This window comes from Emys orbicularis, chromosome 8, assembly GCF_028017835.1.
Source record: "Emys orbicularis isolate rEmyOrb1 chromosome 8, rEmyOrb1.hap1, whole genome shotgun sequence".
Classification (NCBI taxonomy): domain Eukaryota; kingdom Metazoa; phylum Chordata; order Testudines; family Emydidae; genus Emys; species Emys orbicularis.
This window is the reverse complement of record NC_088690.1, coordinates 46,130,937-46,153,444: the sequence shown is the minus strand read 5'-3', so window position 1 is coordinate 46,153,444 and position 22,508 is coordinate 46,130,937. Positions and strand designations below refer to the sequence as shown.

General features: G+C 37.6%; 1 protein-coding gene across 1 annotated transcript in view; it reads right to left on the bottom strand.

Moving 5' to 3' along the window:
- Positions 1 to 236: 236 nt before the first annotated feature.
- The window catches only part of DENND1B (DENN domain containing 1B), a 276,366-nt gene continuing 254,094 nt past the window's right edge, over positions 237 to 22,508 (bottom strand). Inside the window, exons 20-23 of the mRNA XM_065409672.1 lie at positions 21,644 to 21,754; positions 6,821 to 6,909; positions 3,274 to 3,490; positions 237 to 794 (exon numbers count right to left, since the gene is read on the bottom strand). Coding sequence (XP_065265744.1) covers positions 237 to 794; positions 3,274 to 3,490; positions 6,821 to 6,909; positions 21,644 to 21,754 — 975 coding nt within the window. The remainder of the gene's footprint in view (positions 795 to 3,273; positions 3,491 to 6,820; positions 6,910 to 21,643; positions 21,755 to 22,508) is intronic.

Sequence of the window (22,508 nt, the reverse complement as noted above, 5' to 3'; positions counted from 1 at the left end):
TGATTTAAGAGTGCATTAGTATATTTAGTTCCATCTTGTGGACTTAAACACAGCCAAGAAATTAACTGAGAAACATATAAGCAGATGTCTAAATCCATGTACTAAACAAACAGAAGTATTTTAAAATGTAAAAGTAATTATTCCTTTGTGATCTTTTGGTTATCATGTATTACGTGGACTCCTGAGTAGTCTCTCTTTAACCTCTCATGGAAGTAGTTTCTCCTCTCAAAGTTCCCTTACACTTTATTTCCACTGCTATTACTGGAGTAATTATCCTCTGAAATGTTTAAACTGTGGTGGAAAGCAGAGGTCATTTTACATAATGACACAACTTCATGAAGAAGCCCGCTTTCTTCTGGGGTTTCCTTTCCTTCATCCCCTTCTTTTTGCCAAGGAATTAGAATGGATGGATGTTGACAAAGGTTCACTGGGAACTGATCCTCTGAGGTATTGCTTAGTGTTTCATTCGGTTTTATCTTCCTATGGAAGGAGTCATCTACTTGGGAAAATTCCAGAGAAGCAAGCTGTGCAACTGATCGTGTTGGAGAAGTTGACGTTACAAAATCTTTAGAGAAATCCACATGGTCAGCACTAAGGATTTTGTCATTATTTTCCTCCTGCAGCACAGAGACAGATTCCATCTGGTCACTAAAATCAACTTGCTTTCTTGGAGATGGAGGGAGCTGTTTCCCCTGGAGAACACTATCATCCTGACCAAGATTCCATTCCACTGGATCATTAGTACCACTACAGAGCAGAGCGAGGTTGCTCTCACTAGGTGCACTAGACTTGTTCTGAAACAAAGAACATGTGTTGTTATAGTTAATGAAAGAAAAATCTTGTGTTCATGAAAGGATATACATCCCCTGGATTTCCCTAGATACAGAACGGCATAGCAGGGAAACTGCAATGCAAGCTTTTTGACACTGCCTCATCCCGACGTTTAAAGATCACCTCTAGGAATGACAAAGGAGTTCAGTCTCCATTGCCCATTCAACCTTGACCACACAGCTGTGCAATAAACAAAGGTATAGCTTGTGTCAACTGCAATGGTGGTTTTGCATTATGAGATAAGAAATTGAGATTCAGACCCATGGCCACTGTTGGCAGTGTTGGTCCCAGGATATTAGAGAGACAAGTGGGTGAGGTAATATCTTGTATTGGACCAATTTCTGTTGGTGAAAGAGACAAGCTTTCAAACTCCATGGAGCTCTTCTCCAGGTTTGGGAAAGATATTCCCAAGGTCACTGCTAAATGCAAGGTGGAACAGGTTGTTTAGCGTAAGTAGTTAAAACACACTGTAAGACCTTTCAAGGTGAATTGGACAGTTAACTCGTCTCCAGTCATAGGACAAAAAAGGGGGGATAGTGGGTTACAGATTGTTGTAATAAGCCATAAATCCAATGTTTTTATAAGACCAGGATTTTTAGTGTCTAGCACAGTTATGACTTTAAGATCCTGGGCTCACCTTTTGAAAGTGCTGTGCAGGTTTCCTTTGAGGATGAGGACTGACAGGTCAGATATAGAGTGATCACTTTGTGAAAAGTGTTCGCCCCTGGGTGAATAGGGTGTTTTTGTCTTTTATTACTTTTCTGTGTGAGTGCATTCGAGACCATAGTGATTGCCTGGTTTCACCTCATAGTTGTTATTGAGCCATTTAGTGCATTGGATGAGGTACACTACATGTTGTGATAGGCATGTGTAGTACCCACAGATCTTGAAAGGTGTGTTGTGGGGGACATTGCTCATTGTAGCAGAGATACGTCTACAGGTTTTGCATCTGTTGTTCTGGCAGGGTCTGGTGCTGCTTTGAATTGGTATGTCTGATCTCTGGGGAGCTTGCTTCTGATAATGATGTTGGGGGGTTGTTTGAAGGCCAGAAGAAGGGGTTTGGGAAAGATTTCTTTCAGGATGTGGTCCCCATGGGTTGTAATTGTTTAATGATACCTCATGTGGGTTCCAGTGTGGAATGGTAGGTGACAACTAGAGGTGTGCGGTCAGAGGTTTCCCCCCCTCCCCCGTACAGAAGCAGATTTTCTTGGGGTATATCTACTTCCACCTTGTATTTAGCTGTGACAGTCTGAGTACATTTCTCGGATCTGAAGAAGAGCTCTGTGTAAGCTCAAAAGCTTGTCTCTTTCACCAGCAGAAACTGGTCCAATAAAAGATATCACCTCACCCACTTTGTCTCACCCATAATCACTGGGATTTCTATTCTTCGTTTCAGTAATCAGTTACACACACATTTATTATACACCTCTACCCCGATATAACGCTGTCCTCGGGAGCCAAAAAATCTTACCACATTATAGGTGAAACTGCGTTATATTGAACTTATTTTGATCCGCCCAAGTGCGCAGCCCCGCCCCCCCGGAGCACTGCTTTACTGCGTTATATCCAAATTTGTGTTATGTCGGGTCGCGTTATATCGGGGTAGAGGTGTACATCTTTTAGTTCACAAACAAAATGGACATTTTATTAATGCAATCCTTGTGTGGTGCTTATAACATCAATGTTGATATGGATTAGCATCAGAGTTAATTGTTCCAGCCAATGATCGCTAATATGGGAGTGCTTTTGACAACAGCAAATCTTAAGCACCAAACACAGGAGTTGGAACTTACAGATACAAAAGTATTTTGACAGTGGCCACCAACACCAGGGAGCTGATTTGATGAAGATTTTAAAGATTCAAGCAGAAGCTCTGATCTTGCCCTGGGTCCAGTGGGACTGTGAACTGAATTAGAAGCCTCGAGTGGGCAGACCCATTTGCAGGATGGAGCCTTAAACTGCTACACTGAAAATGAAATGGTTTCTAAAGCAACGACTACTTGGATCCAACGACTTAAACAAGCTGGGAAACTTCCCCAGAGTGATATACTTACACCTACTTTCAATAGGGGAGACCAAATTAATATTAACAGCCTCTAGAACTATAACTGAGACCAATTCCTGCCCAGGGAATAGAGGGAGAGAACATAAGAAGACTGTGCAGTAGGATTCCCAACTAGCCCTAGATGTGGTTACCGCTTCTAATGGCACACCATTGATAAGCTGGCTAGGAGTATACCCAAATCTTCAGCTGATGTGCATTCATACTGTGGCTATCAGCATGAGTTTGTTAGAAAAACATGCTTCTGTTTTTTGGAGCAGCAGCAAGGCACAGTTGTGACCGTATGAACCATTCTTCTATAAACTGGCCATAACTGCAGCTTCCACTAGCTTCTATTCTAAATTAATGAGGTTGTTTTACACATGAAAAAGATGACTAACCATAGCCTTATAATCAATATCGTCCGTTGATCTAAAGAAATCCAGGCTCTTTGCTCCTGAGAGCTTTCCTTGATCTGAACTGTGTGTGCTCAGCGTGTCCAAAATCTCTCCCAGCAAGTCCATTTCTCCTGTGTGATAAGACTTTACTCCTGTTTCACCAGAATCATCACTATCATAAAAATAAGCGGAAGCTTCCTCGCTGTCTTCAGACGATAACCTAAAAACAATAAAAACTTTCCATCAGCTAAAAACGTAAAATATTTTATGATGTCAGAATGGCAACTTCTGTAAGTAAATAAGGATAGCTTATTCAGAGGCCATTTGAATTTGAAAGTGGACTTAACCTGGCGTTTGTTTCGACAATTTCACCTGCAAATAGGAACATGCAGACAGATGTAGGTGCAAGCAGGGAGTAGGTATCTACATGCCCCAGTAACATACAGGAACAAAAAAGGAGGCCAGGTCTTGTAAAGCAAGCATTAAGTAGTGATGGATTTATTTAATCGTATCATTATGAAAATAATGTTCACAGAGTACAAACAAACAGCCTTTTAGAATATGGTCTACATATTAACAGCATTTGACTGGAAAATGATAACACAGACACCATTAATAAACAAGGAGAAAAATCATGCCGCTACTGGTAGCATGTAGATATTTTTTCTATTCATCAAAGTAAGGGAGAACAGCACCAAGTGTAACGCCAATCTCAATGCTTATTACCATTCTAGTTAAAAACTACAGCAGGATGCAACAACTGTAGCCAAGTGGCTGGAAGGAGAGAATGAAAGTCAGCGACTCCCACCAGCACAAATATAGGTCCCCCGTCTGCATTCCTCTTAATTTAGGTCCCACATCTACCCCAGTCCTAGCCCTCCCTCCGTCTCCACCTCCCACACTCATCGCCACCACCATTTCTACACTCATGCTCATTCCCCTTCTTCCCCACTCCTTTGTTTCTCCCCTTCTCTTACCATCTCTGGAATGGTCACTCCATCTCTAAAAAGATCACAACTTCTTCATATCTGGCTATCTCCAGCCCCTGGCTCTCACAGGGATCTGGATCCCTTCATCTAACACTGCCTTTGCAGCTCCCCTCTCTTATGGAGGCCTCTCCTTCTCACAGACTCCCTGCTTTGGATCATGGTAGGGGTGTTGAGATTCTCCTCTCCTGTTCCTGTCGCTTCCAAGCCCTTCACCCTCCTCCTTCCCTTCTGGACAGCACTGCACCCTCCTCCTTCCCTTCTGGACAGCACCTTCTCTCCTCTCCCCAACTCCCTTTGTTGCTCTCATCTATCATCCACCCAACTCCTCATCAGCCTGCCTCTCCGATTTTGTCTCCTGACTCTCTCTCCTCTCCTCACAATCTCCCAAATTCATCCTCGGTGACTTCAACTTCCACGTTGATGTCCCACCTGACCCGTTAGGCACAAGTTTCAGTGCCCTCACATATGCTGCTTGACTTCACTTCCATGACCCTTCATGCTGTATCCCCATACTATTTATCATCTTTCATTCACTATTGAGATGTTGACTCAAGTCTCCAATTAGCCCATGATGCCAGCCTTCATTGCCCACTCATCATTTTTCCAAACAAATACCTTAATGCTTTCTCCCATGCTGGTCCTCCTGCTAGGAAAAAGCCCTTCATAAACATAGAAATGCAGGGCGGCAAGGGTCATCTAGTCCAGCCCTTTGTGCTGAAGTAGGACCAAGTATACCTAGATCATCCCTGACAGGTGTTTGTCTAACCTGTTCTTAAAAACTTCCAGTAATGGGATTCCACAACCTCCCGTGGAAGCCTGTTCCAGTGCTTAACCGTCCTTATATGAGGAAAAACTTTCTAATTATATAACCTAAATTTACCTTGCTGCAGATTAAGCCAATTACTTCTTGTCTTCCATCAGTGGACATGGAGAACAATCAATCACCACCCTCTTTATAACAGTGATTAACATATTTGGAGACACTTATCAGGTCCCCCCCTCCTTTTTTCAAGACTAAACATACCCAGTTTTTTTAACCTTTCCTCATAGATCAGGTTTTCTAACCTTTTATAATTTTTGTTGTTCTCTTCTGGACTCTGTCCAATTTGTCTTTCTTAAAGTGTGGTGCCCAGAATTGGACACACTACTTCAGCTCCTGGGGCCTCACCAGTGGAAACTAGAGCACAACAATTACCTCCTAGGTCTTACATACAACACTTCTGTTAATACACCCCAGAATAATATTAGCCTTTTTTGCAACAGCATCACATTGCTGACTCATTCAATTTATGATCCACTATAATTCCCAGACCCTTTTCAGCAGTACTATAGCCTAGCCAATTATTCTCAATTTTGTAGTTGTGCATTTGATTTTTCCTTCCTACGTGTAGTACTTTGCAGTTGTCTTTACTAAATTTCATCTTATTAAGTTCAGATCAATTCTCCAATTTATCCAGGTTCTTTTGATTTCTAATTCTGTCCTCCAAAGTGCTTGCAAACCCTCTCAGCTTGGTGTTATAAGAACACTCTCCACTCCATTATCCAAGTCATTTGTGAAAATATTGAATAGTACTGGATCCACGACAGACTCCTGTGGGACCCCGCCAGATATATCCCGCCTGTTTGACAGTGAACCACTGATAACTACACTTTGAGTACAACAAGGTATCTGATGGCACCTTAAAGACTAACAGATTTATTTGGGCATAAGCTTTCGTGGGTAAAAAACCCCACTTCTTCAGATGCACATAATGTGGGGTTTCTATCCACATAAGCTTTCATGCATCTGAAGAAGTCAGGTTTTTTACCCACGAACGCTTATGCCCAAATAAATCGGTTAGTCTTTAAGGTGCCACCAGACTCCTTGTTGTTTTTGTGGATACAGACTAACACGGCTACCCCCTGATACTTTGAGTACAGTCTTTCAACCAGTTGTGAACTCCCCGTATAGTAATTTCATGAAGACCACACTTCCCTAGTCTGTTTATGAGAATGTTTATTCCCCACATGCCTTACATTTGGGTAGAAAAATCCACAAAACTACCTATTATTCTCCTTCAAAAACTTCCTAAAAGCTCTACATTGCTGTGATGCCTTCAAAAGACTTGACAATGGTTAGGCTGCTTGTGTGCTGAGATCATTGACTTTCATGCTGACCAATATTGTCTCCTTGTTTCCTGGCACTACCTCATCTATTTGTTTGTATCAGTCTGTTGTCTCTTGTCTTGCATGTAGATATAAGCTCTTTGGGAGTGGGACCATCCTTTTGTTGAGTGTACAGTGCCAAGCACAAAGGGGTCCTAGGCCATGACTAGGGCTCCTTGGTGCTATAATAATACAAATAAATAATAGTAATAATATGCTGCCCCTGTTTCTCTGCTACTAAAAGTAGGATTTTATTTCCATATTAGACACTAGAACATGTAGCAATTTTTGGGTCAGGAGTCACACTGGCAAAATATTCACTCATGTGAACTCAACTGGTTTAAAAATCCATTTGTGGGACACACTGACATACATATAGTCTCTCTCTGTCTCTCTCACACACACAGGTTGCTTACTTGCTTGTTCTGTCCATTTCATCATCGTCATCGTCATCCAGGGCAGAATCATGATTGCTGACATTGGTAAGGTGTTGGTTGAAACGCGTCTGGAGAGGAAAAATTAACATTGTGATCTTTCTTTATTTTCTTGCCTTTTAATCACTGTTCATTTGGGGTCTGACCACCCTCTACTCATTTATTTCAATGAGAGTAGAGGCCCTAGAAGAATTGAGCCCTTGATGGGGAGCATTATGTATTATGTATTGATAAGGGAGGTCCTTTAGGGATTCTCAAAGGATGACCAAAAGAACTCAAACATCACCAATAAAAGAGTAAACAATGCAGTACATTTTTCTTTATGGACATAGATAGCCTAATAATTCATGTAAACCCTTAACACCAGTTGAAGAAGTTGAAGATGAAGAAGCTGCACTGAAGAGCACGGGCTATTTTTTCTTGCAAGTATCTTAGACAAATAACTGTGGTTCAGTGTCTCCAGACATAAACTTTAGAACTTCACACAAGTAAAAGTGGCTAACTGTATATGAGAAATTAAGTCATTTCTGGAATAGTGAATATTAAATGAAGCATGAGGCTCTTTATGTATCTTCTTTACCATGTACAATGCAGAATTCTGTTGAAGTGATTTACTCTACTTGAACAAAGGTCTCAATTACCTTAATAAAAGCTCTGGGACAGAAATTTTGGTGACTTGTACAATGGAAAGGGCAGAAACCTGCCTCAAAATTCTATGCATCTTTAATACTTATGTGACAATAAACATACGCAGAAGAACCACAGAAAAGATCTTCACATATCAGAAAACTGACCATTGTGAAATGTGTGTGAAGTCAAAGTACCTATGTTAGCTAACTTAAAAAAACCAAAACAAACCAACCATACACTACTATTGAGAAGTGCTACTGCCAGAAATCTGTACACCACTATGGCAGATGGTTCAGTGAATGTCTAAGCTTACAATGAGTCCCTGTTGTTGAGAAAGTGTGGCCTTTTTCTCAAACTGCTTGGAAAAGCTCACTATGCCACCTAGTACAGATGCTGCCACAATGAACTAGAGCAACAGAGGGTCCTGTGGCACCTTTAAGACTAGCAGAAGTATTGGGAGCATAAGCTTTCATGGGTAAGAACCTCACTTCTTCAGATGCAACCTCACTTCTTCTTGCATCTGAAGAAGTGAGGTTCTTACCCACGAAAGCTTATGCTCCCAATACTTCTGTTAGTCTTAAAGGTGCCACAGGACCCTCTGTTGCTTTTTACAGATTCAGACTAACACGGCTACCCCTCTGATACATGAACTAGAGCATTGTTCTACATAAACACCAACACAGTGTCTACAATACTTTTTCTTCTCCATGAGTGTCTCTGGGTATATACATTGCAGGTTACCACAAATATGTTTTTCTTCAAGACTGAATGACAAGAAATGTTTTAATTTATGCAGCTAAATTTTGTAGTACTTTTTTCATGGATCTTAGTCTTTTCCGCACTGCTTTACCACAGAGAGGAAACATATGGCCCTTAATGACTTACCAGTTGATAACATAAGAATGGGTCCGACCATACTGGGTCCATCTTCTAGCCTATTATCTTGTCTCCCAAAAGTGGCCAATGCCAGATGCTTCAAAGGGAATGAACAGAACAGGACAATCATCAAGAGATCCATCCCCTGTTGTTCAGTCCCAGCCTCTGGCAGTCAGAGGCTAGGGACACCCAAGAGCATGGGATTGCATCCCTGATCATCTCGGCTAACAGCCACTGAGGGACCTAACCTCCATGAACTTATCTAATTTATTTTAACCTAGTTATAGACTTGGCCTTCACAGCATCCCCTGGCAATGTGTTCCACAGACTGACTGTGTGTTGTGTGAATTACTGCCTTTTGTTTGTTTTAAGCCTGCTGCCTATTAACTTCATCGGGTGACTCCTGGCTTTTGTGTTATGCGAAGGGGTAAATAACACTTCCCTATTCACTTTTCCCCCACACCATTCATGATTTTATACACCTCTATGATATCCCACCCCTGTCATCTCTTTTCCAAGCTGAACAGTCTCAATGTTCCATACCTCTAATAATTTTTATTGCCCTCTCTGTACCTTTTTCTATTTCTAATATACCTTTTCTGAAAAGGTATTACTTATTACTGAGTTTTCTATTTTTAAGGGTGAAATCAGGCAAAGAACCCAGACTAAACTTTACAATGGAACCAATATTTGAGCATGGAACAGAATACTGTACAGTCAATATCTAATGAAACAGTGGACTGCTGACTCGTCAGTGACTAATGCTACTGAAAGTATCTTTTGAAACATATCGTCTTTATGGCTAGCAGCAGTGACACTCAGTTGTCTAAACATTTATATGTGTTTATCCATTAAAATACTTTGATTCCATAGTATTGGGAATGAATTAATTCTCAATGGAGACTCCCACTGATGTGTCAATTCCAGATAAATTTCTCATTTAATACAAATTAAGGCCTCAATTCTGCAAGTGGCTCTGCAGAGTCCGGTTCTGTAGACACATCAGATTTAGTTGTTGCAACCATAAATCATCTCAGTGATGAAACAAGAAGTCTTCAAGAGAAGAAGGGCTATTCCAAAATGAAGAATTCATTCCATTTTTTAAAAAATGCTTACCAAAAATACAAATAAAAAAAGCAACTGCAACAGGCTTTTTATATGGAAGCATTAATTCCATCAACAGAATAAAATCCCATGGGATTACACTGACTGGCTCCTAGAAACAAACAGTACAAATAGTTTCAAAGAGTGAATGCATCAGGTTAAAAAAAAAAAAGGTATGTCTTTGGAAAATAGGAACTGAACAAGCTGATTAGAACTGGCATACGCCACAGGGCTTAACAGTTACCCTTGCCTGGGCTCTTTTGAGAGGTCTTCTGAAAGTATTATGGTTTGCCATTACTCTGCACATTAGTGGATACCAGCAGCAATAGCATAGTATACGAAGGCAGAGTATGACACAACATATGCCGATGAAGTAAATAAAAATGAGAGACATTTCTGCCTTTCCCCTTGACTTTCACTCTCTCTTTGGAGATGGATTTTTGAATTTTTATGGGTGTGGTATTATAGGAGGAAATATTTTTTTTTACATCCAATTGGTGAATGCTAACATAAATAAAATGAGATGTACATAAAAATATTTAAAATCTTGATTAAAAATTTAAAAGAAAGAAATATACTATAGGCACATTTCCAGGACTAAACAAGCATATTCACAATCATTTAAGGTACCATGAAATAGCCACTGAGACAAAATACAACATATGTTTTTGAATAGATGACTTTCCTCTCAGAGTTGCAATAAAAATGACTAGGAGGGAGGAGTATGTCCAGACTGCTTTGCAAAAAAGAAAAAATCCTCTTAATAAATTCTAAATGGAGAGCCATAAATCTTTTTCAAAGCTCCACTAGATGAAGTGACATAGTATGTGCACCTGCAAAAGCTGTCAAAGTCATTTAAGAAAACCTTCCATTACTGATGAACCCTGCTGTTTGGAGTTATTTAAGCTTTTAATTTCTGTCTTTTCTGCATTTTGAAGTGTGCACACTTTTTATACCATTTCATAAAAAAAGGGACAGACCTTTGTTTCCTTCCTGATCAGAGTTCTAATAAACAGACCTCTTAAATTCATTACCAGAAAAAAACAAGATCGTAACCCTCCTTTCTTGCTGCACCAAAACTTTATAAAGACTTAATAAACCGTTGTCATAATTTGCTTTATAAAGCAAGTAAAACTTCCTACAATTACTAAACTCATATGGCTCCTTCCAGTTGGTACTGTTTATATAATAAATTTAATAATAAAATCTTCATAAAATTTATATATATATATATATATATATATATATATATATATATATATATATATATATATATATATATATATATATATATATACACATACACACGTTTCATGCAGTCTACATTTTTCTTATTTTACTTATAAGAGTAAAGTGAAGATTTCTCTGATAGATATCCTCACCTCTTCTGGCTCACACAAATTATTAACTATGTTATCTTTTCCTTCCTATCTGTGAAATATAGTGTAAGTTCCACAAAGAAACAATTTAAGAAATGATCAGTTGGTGGCCTTCATAAGCCACTTCATTGAACCACCCGTCAAGCTTAACTGGCCTGTACAGAAGCTATGGGAAAGAAGCAATTGTAGCCAGTGCAGGGATGAGTTCAGAGACCCATCTTCAACCCCCAGACGGCATCATGGTGCCTGATGATGTCACTATAGCATGGGCCATTCACCTATCCTTGAGCCTCTATGGAGCACTGGAATTGGTGGGCTGGTGACATATCTGTGATGCTGTTGCTTCTTCCCTACTGTCAAGACATGTTTCCTTTCATCATTAATATATGTTATTTTAATAAGATTATGACTGCTTAGCCATAATTTTCACAACTCTGTCTTCTCTGGTCTTTGCTTTTTTGGAAAACCTCCATCTTTACAAGGTTTGCTGTCTAGAGGACTGAGGTGGATGCTGGCAACTGTGAATAAAGCGAAGATTATAGCAGCAACTATAAATATGGACAGAACCAAATAAAATGAGGAAAGTTACAAAAGGAAAAAAGTTCTCTTACATATGATAGTGGTTTCATAAACTTGCTATGATGGCCCCAAAATCTCAAAAATGTAGGAGAAATACATAAATACTAAAGGATTTAAAAGTTAAATTGTTACATTTTTGATTGGGCATGAAAGCCAAATCTTTGAAATGTCAGTCTTTTTATTTAATACTGCAACTTTCAGGATCATAACTTTCAGATAATGAGTCCTTATTAATCAGTACGAACACAGGAAGTTTGATAAGACTACTGCCATTAATTGTCCTCAACGTGAGAAACAAATAAGCCTTTGAAAAATGGCAGCTCAAATATATTTTCACTTTTACTGACTATTCAATATATCAACATTTAAAGTTTTCAACTGTGTTTAAAATAAAATATGTGAAGTAAAGTTTCCTTCTGGTTTAAGATATGAAAGTTACTCATTTAATAAGAGAAAGCTAGATAAGGAAAACTCAATCATCAGAAATTCTATTTCTCACAGTCCCCTCCTTCTCCCATCCTATCCAGCAACAAGAATTACAGACAGAAGCAAGGAGGCAAAAAATCAGTTAGTTCAGGGTACTATGTAAGCACTAATCCACCCACTCCTTTCCAGTTAGATACTTCCAGGCTATAGTAAAGGACAATGACATCATAGGGAAAATACTTTTAGTTACACTCAAGGGCAGACTAGAATGATGCAGGAAATGGGAGGAAAAGAGAAGACTATGACAAATGGGATTACAGTTGAGTAAATTTTCCCTCGTTCAGTATTCCTCTTCCCCATTATACCAAGCAACCACATTTACAGACAAATGATGTCATAAGAAGTGAGCCACGGCAGTTACGCTTACTTGACAATTGTGCTCAGAGCACCTAATAGCCAATACATTTCAGTAGGCAAGGATTGATCCAACTGGAAATGGCAGTTGGGAGGAGATGAACAAATGGTCATGTATCATGTACTTCTGCTCTGAGAGTCTGGAACAGTCCACACTGGCCTCATACAAAATGGCATTTGGCTGTTTGCCCTGGACATAAATTAGTAGGATATAGTTTTTAATCTGCCAAAACACTGTAGTTTTGGTACCTTTTGCCACTTGTTACCGTCACAAACAGGAAACTTCTAAAACTATGAGTGCAAGATAGAAAATGACTTCAAAACTGCAGGGAAAGACTCTTTCTCTGCTGCAGCAAATACAGATAAGGATACAACCTAAGTAAACCAATAGGTTCGTTAACATACAACTCTGAATTGATCCCCAGAACAAACTCAGTGGGAAAGTCAGTGAACTGTCTGGTTTTGAAAGATGCAAACCACCAAAGGAGAAATAATCAGTGAGTTTAATTCCCCACTCTCTGTGGGATATCTTGACAGCAACTGAAATGCTACCTTAAGAGAACCTTACTTATAATTTCAGGGATAGGTCTCTCAAAGTTTGAATGTGGTTCCATGAACCACGGGAAATTTGAAAACTACTTGCTGGTATTTAGGAATCTGTGAGGGAAAGGAATAAAGAAGCTTTGGGGGATAATGATGAGAATCAATTTCTCTACTTTTAATGGGGCTATGAATAGTTCAGAAGGCTGAAGGATGGACCTGGAGAGAATCAATTTAAAGCAGATGTAAAGGTCTTACAGACCTTTCTTGAAATCAGTCAGAATTAAAACAATACTAGACTGGGAGCTGTAGCCCAGATATTAACAAACCTCCTGAAAAACGTGAGGACACAGGTTCCATTTCCAGGGATGATTACTGTTATAGTTAATAGAGGCTCATGTTAAACTAGTTCTCTGTGATGATGTCCTTCCCTTAAAGGTAAACTACTCACCCAAGTAGAGCAAGGAATTAAATAGAGAGAAGGATGTGTGTGCGCCAGGGAATGCGGGTGACAGGAGAGTGAAACTGGTATGTGTGTAGGGAAACACGGGGAAGAAGACGAAATTTGGAGATGCAGAGGTCAGGAGGTTGGGGAACCCGGGATGTACAATCTAGCTGTTTTGTGCTGCTCTGATGATACAAAACAGCTGTAAACCCAGCTTAAATGGCCAAAACACTCGGGTTGCTTTGCACTGCTGCTAAGTAGGGTGAAGCAGCCAGAACATATCAGTTAATCTGATCCTAAAATGTTAAAATAAAGAAAAATTGATTTCAGGTTGATACACCATATCTTCAAATCATTAGAAATATTACATGGTAACATTCTCTTTGGGATTTCTGTTAATAGTTCATATACAAAATTATTGCTGTTTTAAAAAAGGGGAAATTACCAGACCAAAAGCTATGTGAAAATAGAGCTAAGGTTAAGGGTACATATGAGTAATTTGGAGTAAAAGAGATTACAGGGATGTTGTAATGATTCCCAGAAAAGCATTATACATTCAGAGCCCCAGAGCCAAAGAGACCCTGTCACCTCTGCTGGCTAGAATGTGGGAGGAGGAAGATAGCCTATCAGCACCAAGCTCCCTCCATGGGGAGAAGGGCATCAATCCCAGAGTGGGAATAACTCTTCCAGAAAGGTCATGAGAAGGGTCATTGCCATGAGAAGCTGGGCAACACCCTGATGGAGGGCATAGATTTCATCCAGTATACATAAGCCCAAACTGGGAAGCATGGAGGCTCTGAAAACAAAGAGGGCTGATATGCTGGTAGTTTTGGCATTGATAATATTACCAACCCCAAACATACAAAAGTCACGATTTTTGGGGCCCAATGTTTGCAATTGGCTTAAAAATCATGAGGGTTGTTTTTTTACCAAAATAATAGATGTTGGATTCTTTTTATTTCCCTTCTGATTTTTGAAACCTGCTGAGGCTTCACGTTTTCACACAACCATGAGGACTAGAAACTTTTTTAAAAATGAAAACTGAGATTCCATGAGCTGAGGCTTTAGGAACAGACCCAATTAAGACTCACAATAAAACCAGAAGAGTTGGCAATATTGCATCAGCTGCAACCCTGTCACGCAGACCTACTGTGCAATCTAAGAAGCTAATCTATGTTGCGGGGAAATGGAGTTGAGCCTTAGGTGTGATTCCAATATCATCTCAGTTCAGAGTCCATGATCAGAAGATTTAATCATGAGGAGGAAATCTTCCTGCTAGTTCCATTTACATTTATCCCTTCCAGCTGCCAACTCTACTAGCTGTAAGGTCTCGACAGGAAAGGATTTTTCCTGTTGCTCTTCTTCTCCCTGCTTTTTCCATCAGCCAAACTCATTGTCCTATACCTGAATCACTTCTTTTTTCATTGCTTCCCTCTAACGTACAGGAGGTTAGAGACCAGACAGAAGGGGAGCTGAATCTGGAGACATAAGGCTGCTCTCTCCATGCTTCTAGGTCAGGAGGCAAAATTAAGTTGGAAAGGAAGCAGATGGATTGGTGTCTTGAATTGACAGAACTTTTGTCTCCTTCCTTCTGCTAGGTGGAGCCATAACACTATCTGTAACTGCTGTTCTTAGGTAGGATGCGAGAAGAGGGATGCATGGCAAATAAAAGTAAGATATAAATATCAATGTAATTTATCTTGATTAGTAGTCTACCCCTAGTTACTTCAGTTAATTATCAAATATTGAAGAGCTTCTTCTGATTCTCCACAGCATACTCAGCACAATAGTGTTTCTCTTTCAGAACCTTAAAAGAATCCTTTGTTTGTGCAACACTAAGGTTGTTTTTGTGACAGACTCGCAGCTGAACTGCCTTTTCATTCATTAGTTCCAGAACTAAAATAGATTGCATATGTCAAAAGAATCCACCTGCCAAGCTTTCACTTTCTAGGTTTCTCATTTGGATAAAGCTGAGGCAGTATGTGTTGGTGCCTTGGTCCTGAAAAGGCCAACTACTCATCTAAATGCCACAAAGGCCAGCAAGAGCTTCTGGACCAGCTTCCAAGCCCTCCCTTTTTTTGTTTGGAAACTTGATGACAGACAGAGATGGTTCTCAAGTATGGTTTTTCACTGGGGAGGCCAAACCAAAGAAGGGCAGATGTCTTCTATAGAATAAAATGAAACATGAGACTATAAGTCAATAATGAGTAAAGGAGAAACTTGCACCAGTAATGCAGCTAGTACCATAAGATTTCTTTCTGTTTTGTTAAGATCTTAACAGGAAAAAAAAAAAAAGAATGGGCTAAGGACAGAAGAGAAACAATCAGAGATAAAAATAAAAAGCTTTATAATATCTGCATTGTCTCCTTTTTGTTTTAAATACATCAATTTGCTAAATAAATCACTGAAACAAGGTAGTCCCCCTTCAATATTTTTTCATAATTAATCTCAAGAGTATGGTTATGCCACAAAATATTTTAAGTAAATTAAGGAAACAGATTGTTACTGTTCAGAGAGTACATCTACAAAAAATAAAGATTGTTCTGTTTGAAGGACATGGATATGACAAACATCTATAAGTCTGCATACTCTTTTAGATAAGAATTGTATTGAGATAATGGTTACTGTTTTGTTTCTAAAAGATCTTTTGATATAAAGAGCAAGCATTCACCATATGACACTGGGTACATATATGCTTGTAGTATATGGGAAGATATCAGGACCACCAGAGGGCACTCTCGTAATTTATAATTTGAATTTTTTGCTGTCTAGTTTTTTCATTTTTAATTAAAAGAAAAGCTGAACAATTTGCAGAATGAAGAGATCTTACTTGACATACAAAGACAAAAAACCGTCCCCATAAATTAAAAGAAAACTAAAATTGCTTGCAATATTTTCAAATTATGAAATTATGAAGCACACTATTAAATTACAAATTCAAAACTGCTAATTGTTACTGCATATGACATCTGTCAATTGTAATATTTTATCTACATTACTTTAATTATTCAATGAGGATTAAAGCTACCCAAGATCCATGTAGGATTTTCAGTAGATATGAGGCATGTGGACAGAAGCTATTATTCTGTGTTTCCCAAATGTGATCCCAAACATTCCAGCTGAATCCAAATACAATAGAAAGCATGGAACCACAACTTTTATATTTTTTAAATTATGAAGATGTTCGATTCGTGTTTGATAATGGGACTTGTGTCTCCCTCTTTTGCAGTATTTATATTCAGCAGCACTCCAATGGCCCAATTTTGCTCCAATCTCCTCTTCTCCCATTTCCTTTCTATTCCCACCATGACCCGCCATAATCACCTTTTGCCAGGTTGGGAGGGTAGTCAGGAACTGGAGGCTCTTTGCAGCTAATATTTGTGTCATTTCTTTGCTAGCCATTGGAGGTGGTATTGATGTATGGGACATTCGGTATTCTCCTGAAGATGCCGAATGCTGCCTCCTCCTCTGAGACTTGCAATAGCTGTTGAGGAGGAGCCAAAGTACACATTCTATCACTTGAACTGTGTGTGTTCTATTCATTATGCTATATTTATACTAAGTATCTGAAAGTCACATCTATGTTCTGCTTTAAAAAGAAAAGAGAAAGAATACTTTTATTTGGTCAATTCACTTATGTTTGGGGAAAGCAAGATAAAAGGTTTAATCTGAACTGGTTTTAGTTACACTTGTTACATAAAGAGGTTTCAATTATAAACAAGATTTTTAAAACACTATATTTAAAATACTGCACAGTCATGACAAGTAGTTCACCTGGTTGCTTTGATATATGTGTAAGTAAAGTAGCAGGGACACATTGGGATTCCCAGTAAATCCACACTTACAATCCAAATGCCCTATTTTTTATTATGGCTACAAGTTACTGCATGCCTATAAGTCTTACGTCTATTTCCTTTGAGACAAGGGTGCATTGGTAGCTTATTAATTATAAAATGAGCTCATAGTTGTTACACAGTACTCTGCAAATCTGCTAGCATGTTTTATAAGCCACTGAATACATAAGGACTATTTAAACCCAGCAATGTTCCCTTTTAAATAAGCCACCAGTCACTTGGGATAATGGTTACATATGGTAAAATTACATAGATCATATTCATGAAAACAAACAGATCTTCCTGGTATTCCTCCTTTTTTCTTACTGAAACTCTTTTTTTTTTTTTTTTTTGGTAGTATTTTAAGCAGTATGGTAGAAACATGGTTGTGTCTGTGTACACTCCCCCGCCCCCACCCCGAAATCTGCACTGCATCAATGCATGTAAAGAAAAGGAATTAAAATGAATTATGAAAAACTGAGTTCTCAGTAGTTTAATTCATGTATTACCAAAAAAATGTTGGTAAATAGTAAAAACATAGTCAGAGTGTAATTTGCTAATAATATGTGGCAAAATAACGTAAACATGGGCTGAAACAATCTCATGTTTTGCTTTAGTTTGTCGTTCAAAACATTTAACTCGAAATTTCTCATACTATCTCATGTACCTTGTCTATTTAGAATACAGAAAATATCAGAGAAATGCTATTAGTTCAAGGCATGAAACAGTTAACAGTAGTGTACATGCCAAGGTTTTAATAAGGCTTAACAATAAAAAGCTTCAATCCTCTACTTTCACTAGATTTTGTTGTTGTGGTTTTCCCTTGCTTAGGGCAATCCATCTGTTAATGTTGACTTGCAATACAGCTAAGCTCCCGCACACACAAAAAGCCCAGAATAGCTAACCTAAGCAAGAGTGGGCTCAAACATATATGAGAGAGAGAGAACAATTTTTCTAACACTATCTTAGGCTAAGTTGAATTGTGGTTTTTGTTTTGTTTTGTTTTTTTGTTTTGCTTTCCTTGGGAAAGATTTCCCAAATGCTAATTAAAGGAAACCAATATAATCACTATAGTTTGTGATAACAGATTTAATTATTTATCCTCTGATTAAGCTTCAGCAGCTCTTTTACATATCATAATTCATTCTGATTTTTTTTTAAAGTCTATTTTTTTTTAAAACAACCACAAGGGCAATGATAAAGATTAGTAAATATTCATTGTTAAAAATGGCTCTGCATTGTGACCAGTGCCGGTATTCTCACTGGGCCAAACTGGCCTTGTTTTCAATAAAACCAGAGAAGAATCCTTTCCCTTGAGCCCTGTTAGGCTGAGGCTGCAGTTGGAACTGTCATCTTCACACAAAAGCAAAGGGGTTGGGTTTTACAAACGCAAAGCCTAATTGGAAGATCTTCATGGCTGTACCCTTGACATTTATTTAAGCCTCATCAACAAAACAGGAAATAACCGTACTAATTAGTAGACCAGCATACAAACTACTATTTGTTGGGGTAAAAAGCAGATTCACATTCTATTGTACAAAATCTCCTGGTAATGAAACAGTCATTAAACTGATCTCTAGAATCAAGAGAACTTCAGCATCATACACTATTTTATAAAGTATTTTTTTTAAATTATAGACAATATTTTTGAATTAATTTCAAATGACTAATTTGACATTTATGGTTTACTGGAAAGCAGCAATGGGGAAATAAAAACTCCCATCAATAGGCCTGACATGAAACAGAAAGTGTAACATTAAATTCTTTATGTTGCAGTACTTTAAAATGACTTACTGTGAGATGGTTGATAATGGGGATAGAGGAGTGGGGGCGTGGGGGAAGCCCTCATTGTCTTGAGGTAAGAAGACTTAAAAATCTACACTGTCTGGGATTTTAGAAGTATTCTCATAGTTGATTTTTCAATGAACCAACCTTTATCCATTATTTAAAATGTATATTTAAATGCATAAGCTACTGTGTGACCATTAGCACTATCTTATTTTTCAGTGACTACAGTGAGATGACAGTGAGCAGCGCCATTTTAGAAACCTGGACAAAAAGATTAATCAGCAGGAAGGAAAGCTCCAGACAAAGCTCTACAATTATGAAGTGTAGCAATGAATGCAATTCATTTGCTTTTAATAATAATATTAATAATAATAAGTAATATAATTTATATAGATGCAAGCTCTCAAAGCCAGCAGTTAGTTCAATGGATCTTGCATTATTGTTAGCTTATGCTAAGAGCCTCCATGTTTACAAACAGCACCAATTATAACACGTAGGACAGCCTGAGACTCCATATAGATAATGATGTTTTGGGACCACAAAGCCCAGTTTGCATTTTTTGGAACTGTAGAAGACCAAACTTCTTGGTCAGTGATTACAGCTTGTTGTTTCCTGCCTACTGAGTGCATGTGACATTCAGGGTAGAGGATGGGGTGGGGACATAGGTCATGCTGCTCTCTCAGCTCGGCAAAGATATGGACCCATTAGTAACAGAGCTTGTCTCGTAAACAACCCCCTGCTTTTTAAAACACATTAAGATTTTCCTTGCTCTATATAGGACAAAAAAAATCTCAGCTGTTCTGACCTGATACACTGTATCATTCTGAAAGAAGTGTATGCTGTTTCACAAATAAAAAGTTGGCTAGTTGTCAGAAAAGATGTACTAAATCTCAGTATTATACGATTGTATGAATGAAAAATCATATAAATGTTTAAGTATTCTACAATAACACAGTCCTTCAGAAGAAACATTAGTATCTAATAATAAAATTTACTTTGGTACAATTTATTGATGTTGACTCCAGTACTAAAATTAAACAGTTAAAGTGGAACAGCAGACAGACCTGACCATGAAGTAAATTAATAAGCTAACAGTTTTTCTATATGTGCAGCATTTAAAAGCATCTGAATGTGCAGACACATATTTTAGCTATATTTGTGTTGTACATTTGCATAAAAGATTAAGTGAACATATAAACAGATTTGGGTATGTGTTTCTACGGTGTACTGAAAAAAGCAGTGTTATGCGACACAGATGTGGTTAAAGAAAAAGTTTCTGTATATTAGAATGACAGTTACCAATTAAAAATAAATAAGTATCAATCTCTGTTATAAATACTACATTTTTAAAATTCTAAATGTATCTGCATATCTTCTGTCTCAACAGTCAAGGCAGGAAATTTAAACTATACAAGGTTCTTGAAAGAAAGGACGCACTGTGTTAGTCTATGTGAAAATACAATGACAGCACACACTTGCCGACTTTAGTATTACTGTATTTAAAAAGAAACCCCAAAAACATGTTACAGAAGAGATAATTAAAATAGATCTGCCTACATTATTTATACCACTGGAACCAATGGCCTCAGTATTACCATACATTTGTATTACCATACATTTTCTAACATTCTACTGAGCAAGTCATTAATCTACCCTAATTGTATATTAGTTTCCACAAACACTTTCTATTTTATCAGTCAAAACACCTGAATGCATGGGCTTACAAAATTAGAATTTTATCATAACATTATTATTATATATAAAGTAAAATAGTGTCAATAGTCAGGTAAATTCAACTGTCAATTTGAAGACCTACAGTACACACTTCTTATCTAAGGAAGAAACATTTGTGGTATCAAAAGCAGGAGTTTGTATATATTATTAAAAATATATATTCTTATTCAAAAGAGATCACAAAACTCCCAGACTGTTTATTACTCTGTATAGAATAAAGCAATAATTCAAATAGAATTTGGGCATTCGGGAATTAGTACTGGGCTAAAACCGAGATATTACACCTGTTACAGAGAACCAGACCCATTAAAGGAACTGAGAACAGAAAGACAAGACATCTGACACACTGTTAGCTAATTGACTTAGTAGTAAATTCACTATATGATAATCAGCTTGAGCAAGGTCTGAATTAAAGGCATGCCCTCTCTCAAAATCAACTGGCTTTAGGTAAAGTATTAACACATACCACTGTATTTTAGGGTTGTAAAAAGACAGTTTATCAGTGAAAATCGGCTTGGGCATACGTGAATATACCAGAATTCCTTTATTCAAAAACTAATATTCATGCTTGATCTGATATGTATGTTTTATGCCTATGAAATTATTTATCTAATGGGAGTCCATAAAAGATACATACTACTAAGTAAACTTTTCAATAGATCACACCTTCAATATTCCTAGCATTTATCTGTTTTGTACTCTTTGTACTTTTAAACAGTATTTATTAAATAATTTTAAATATTTGTTTGAAAATATAGTCCTATTTCTAAGGATCAATTGTGATTTCTTTTCCTGGAGATGTACCTGGCAACCTCATCTCCCTGCTGAATTTCCTATTTTTTCCCCTCCAGGAGGATGATATATGATAAGCCATTCTCTCAACTCTCAAAACAGCATATTATGCAAGCAGTATTATTGTGAATACTACTTATCATATTTCCTGAATACAGATGGTAATAAAGGTATTTACCATAATATTTTAACACACTACTGTAACAGGAAAACAGTTTCCCCCCATATTTTAAGAAAGTGATAGCAAAGGTTTCAGGTGACTTACCTGGGCAAGTCTTCGTTTTTCTGAGTTTCCTCTTTTCTGATTGTGTAAGGTGTACACTGGCGCACACTGTAGTACACCAGAGCTACAAGTTCCATATTCTTCATCACTCTCCTACACAACAGAATAGATTTAAAATCTCATGTTTACAATATTTATCTACATATCCTATGTATACATAGAGTACTAAAAATAATTTTGTTAATACAGATCATTTGTTACTAAATATTTGTCATAAGATCATATCTATTAACAAAATGAAATACAGCATTGCAAAAAGTTAATAGTTATCAAATGCAACAGAGTGAAGTTTTCAAATGAAGCTTTTAGAATGTATATAAAACAATTTAAATCCATTAATGTTTATGAATTTTTTTTAAACTTTATATTTGAGAAAAGTATAAAATAACATTGAAGTTAGTTCCCCCTTCTCACAAGGATAATCATAAGTGAAGAAATAAAACTCATTAGGAAAACTGTCCTTAAATGCCTAAATCAAGCTTCATTCTGATATTTCTATGTTACTTTTCAAAGTTGAAATGTTTCTCTATTTTAAAACATTAACATTGTGCTCGGATCTTATGAATCCAAAACAGACAACTACACCTTCTGAATTACATTGTACTGCAAGACTATCCTGTCTTAAATTCTCAGCTTGAAGCAAAGGCTTCAATTGTGATATCAAAGCAATCAACTTTATGAAAACATACATCCTGTTAACGTATCTTTGAAGATCTCTGTTGTTCTATGATAAAATATGCAAACAATAAAGAGATTATTCAGTGGATGCATAGAATGACAGATAGTTGCCAGAGGGCTCGTTATGAAAAATGTATTGTTGAACAAAGGGCTAAGCATATTTCAAAAG